This window comes from Bidens hawaiensis, unplaced genomic scaffold (genome assembly GCF_021521415.1).
Source record: "Bidens hawaiensis isolate Kalapana, Puna unplaced genomic scaffold, B.hawaiensis_p1.1 tig00024014_1, whole genome shotgun sequence".
NCBI classification, from domain to species: Eukaryota; Viridiplantae; Streptophyta; class Magnoliopsida; order Asterales; family Asteraceae; genus Bidens; species Bidens hawaiensis.
Window position 1 is genome coordinate 95,263 of NW_027493783.1, and position 2,744 is coordinate 98,006.

Consider the following 2,744-nt stretch of genomic DNA (forward strand, 5'->3'; position numbering starts at 1 on the left):
AATCATCCCTATCCCATCCTCATGAAGAAATGTACCCATCTATAGGTAAAAAAAACCCCTTGAACCCAAGACCTACTTTATGATTTGTTACGATGAAAAGCATCCAAAACCTAAGATCTTTTTTTTAATAAAATTGTCGGGATAGTTACCGTGTTTCCGGCTTAAGCAAGGGCTGACTTGGTCAAAGTTGGTTATATACATATAAGTGTACGAAACAGTCATAACCCTTAATTCCACTTAAAACAAAAACACGGTGAAAAAAATGTAAATAATGAAAAAGAATTATAGGTTGCTTTTCGTCACACATAATTATTGCTTTATTAGGTGCATAATTTTCTTCATACGTAATTACCTTTATTTAGTGTTATTACTTTTCTTCACGCATAATTATTTAACTTCATCCGTAAATATTATTATTTCATGTGGGGGAAGGTTATCGTACAAATGAAATTAACGTGCTAAACGTGAAAATCAAGTAGAGTAATTATATAATTACAGCATAGAGTAATTATCATAGAGTAATTACATAATTACTCTACTTGTATATATAATTACTCTACTTGATTCTCACGTTTAGCACGTCAATTTCATTTGTATTTGATCCAAACCCTTTCATGTGTAACAATATTATTTCATGTGTTTTTTTCGCGCGAAAATATGTAAATGAATATTTAGGTTAGAGAAATATACAATAATCTATTGTAATATAGCTGTATAAAACGAGAGTATTAGCACAAATATATCATAAGCACATTTCAACATTTCAAACATTTGATTTATATGAAAATGTGCTTTAGTTAGGTATATTTTTGTTCAAAATAACCAATATTTATCAGTTATAAATACATACCTATAGTTCATTCATAACCATAACCCATTTTCCTACTAGAAAGCATTCTACTTGTAATGATGCCATATTTGTCATCCTCATCAATCGCTTTCGTTTTCTTGGTTGTTTCGGTTATTGTAATACCGAATGCTGCTCCCTGCAACGTTCCTAAACCGTATCAGTTGGTTCACAATGTTTGTAAAAAACTAAGACACGAGCATTTCTGCTTGGCGGTCTTAAAATCCGATGAAAGGAGTAAGTTTGCAAAAAACATAACAACCCTTACAACGATTGCTGTCGATGTGGCAGCAAAGAACTCGACAGCAACCCGAGATTACTTCCTTGGAGTGAAAACTGGTCCTCCAGCTGTGTTGAAGTCTCTAAAATATTGCATCAATTCGTATAATAATGTGATTTCAAATTTCAAGTTTTGTCTAAACGAAAGTGAGTGTTCTTTGATCGGTTACGACATTCATAATGCTGGAGACGCGGTTAGACTTTGTCAATCGATTGTGGATTGCAACGGGGCTCATGATTCGTTTATAACCACTAGTAACATTGTTACTCTAGAGTTTTGTGGGCTAGCTGAATTATTGGCCAACCTTATGTGTAGTAATGAAAGAGGAGCCTAAACCTAGTACTTTATGATTTGTTTTAAAGAGAAGATGCATCAAATACTAATTAATCGTGTGTGTTTAAGATAATGTTTCATATTTATAATATAATCGATTTATAAATCTTTTCTCACTGGATTACTCCGGATAGTCAGACTTTATTCGTTGGTGATTCAAAAATAAATAAATCTTTTCTTGTTCCTACCGTGTTGTCAACAATCAACTATATGTTGATATTATTACGATCTTACAATTGATGATATATATTTTGTTTTGAACTACTTTTTAAATCCATCTAATGTGTTACATTTCGTGATCGAGCCTTCATCTCTTAGGATAGAGACGACACCAATATCGCCAAACCAAAACTCACCGTGTGGTTGTAGATATAAAACAATGTGTCTATGTTAGGGTACGTAAGGCGTGGTTAGGGAAACAATGCGGGGAGGGTGAGTTGGAACTAAAGCTCAGTCGGGAATATTGTTGTCGAGGGGGCGTGTAGAAATCTCGTAGAGGAAGCCATCCCGCAGAGGAAGCCGAAGCTTCATGTACAACCATTAATGTTCAATGTTCAACCTCAATGCTTCATTATTAAAGAAATTGATCTCCAAATAATTTGAAAAGAAAATAGTTTATGAAATTAAAAACAAAATCAATGTTTCAACGTTTTAAGAAAGTGATTGGGAAATATTAGGAAAGATGATGTGCCAACGAGGTAAAAGAGGAAAGATGTGGCACACCACCCTTAAGTGTGTGATCTCAAACCATTAATTATTTATCCTTTTAAGTGCTAATGTAAAGGTTAGTCTATTTGGTAGAGGTAGTTGTCTTTAAGAGGGAAGGTTCGGTTTCAGACATGTACAAAAGAGTAGAATCATTGGTGTAATCGTAATGAAAGTAACATTTGTCGTTCATAAAAGTTTTTACCTTTTAAGAATTATAATAATATAGTGTAACTAAATTCAATAAATACTATAAAAGTATGAAGGGAATGTATTTTGGGTTTCCACTTTGACCTTCACCCCATAGGGGTAAAACAATGGTAATACTTAGTAGTATTACTAATATTAATTGATCTAAGAATAATTTTCGTTGCATACACCTTCCATGTGGTGTGTTTTGTCTTCCATGTGGTGTGCAAATACGTTGTTGCTTTAAGTTGCATGTTATGTTTTCCATGTGTCATGACGTTTTGGTTATACATGTCTACTAACAAATTGAACCTAACTAAAAGTAAAAAAAATGACCTTAACTCTTTATCAAAAGGGTTAAACTGGATTTCGAATTGATAAATATTTAAC

At 32.9% G+C, this 2,744-nt stretch overlaps 1 protein-coding gene across 1 annotated transcript; it reads left to right on the forward strand.

Annotated features, from left to right (window-relative positions):
- The first annotated feature begins 909 nt into the window (after window positions 1-909).
- LOC143568570 (uncharacterized) lies at window positions 910-1,461 on the forward strand. The gene has a single exon (XM_077054695.1). It carries the CDS (start codon window positions 910-912, stop codon window positions 1,459-1,461), a length of 552 nt encoding a protein of 183 aa, XP_076910810.1.
- The last annotated feature ends 1,283 nt before the right edge of the window (window positions 1,462-2,744 follow it).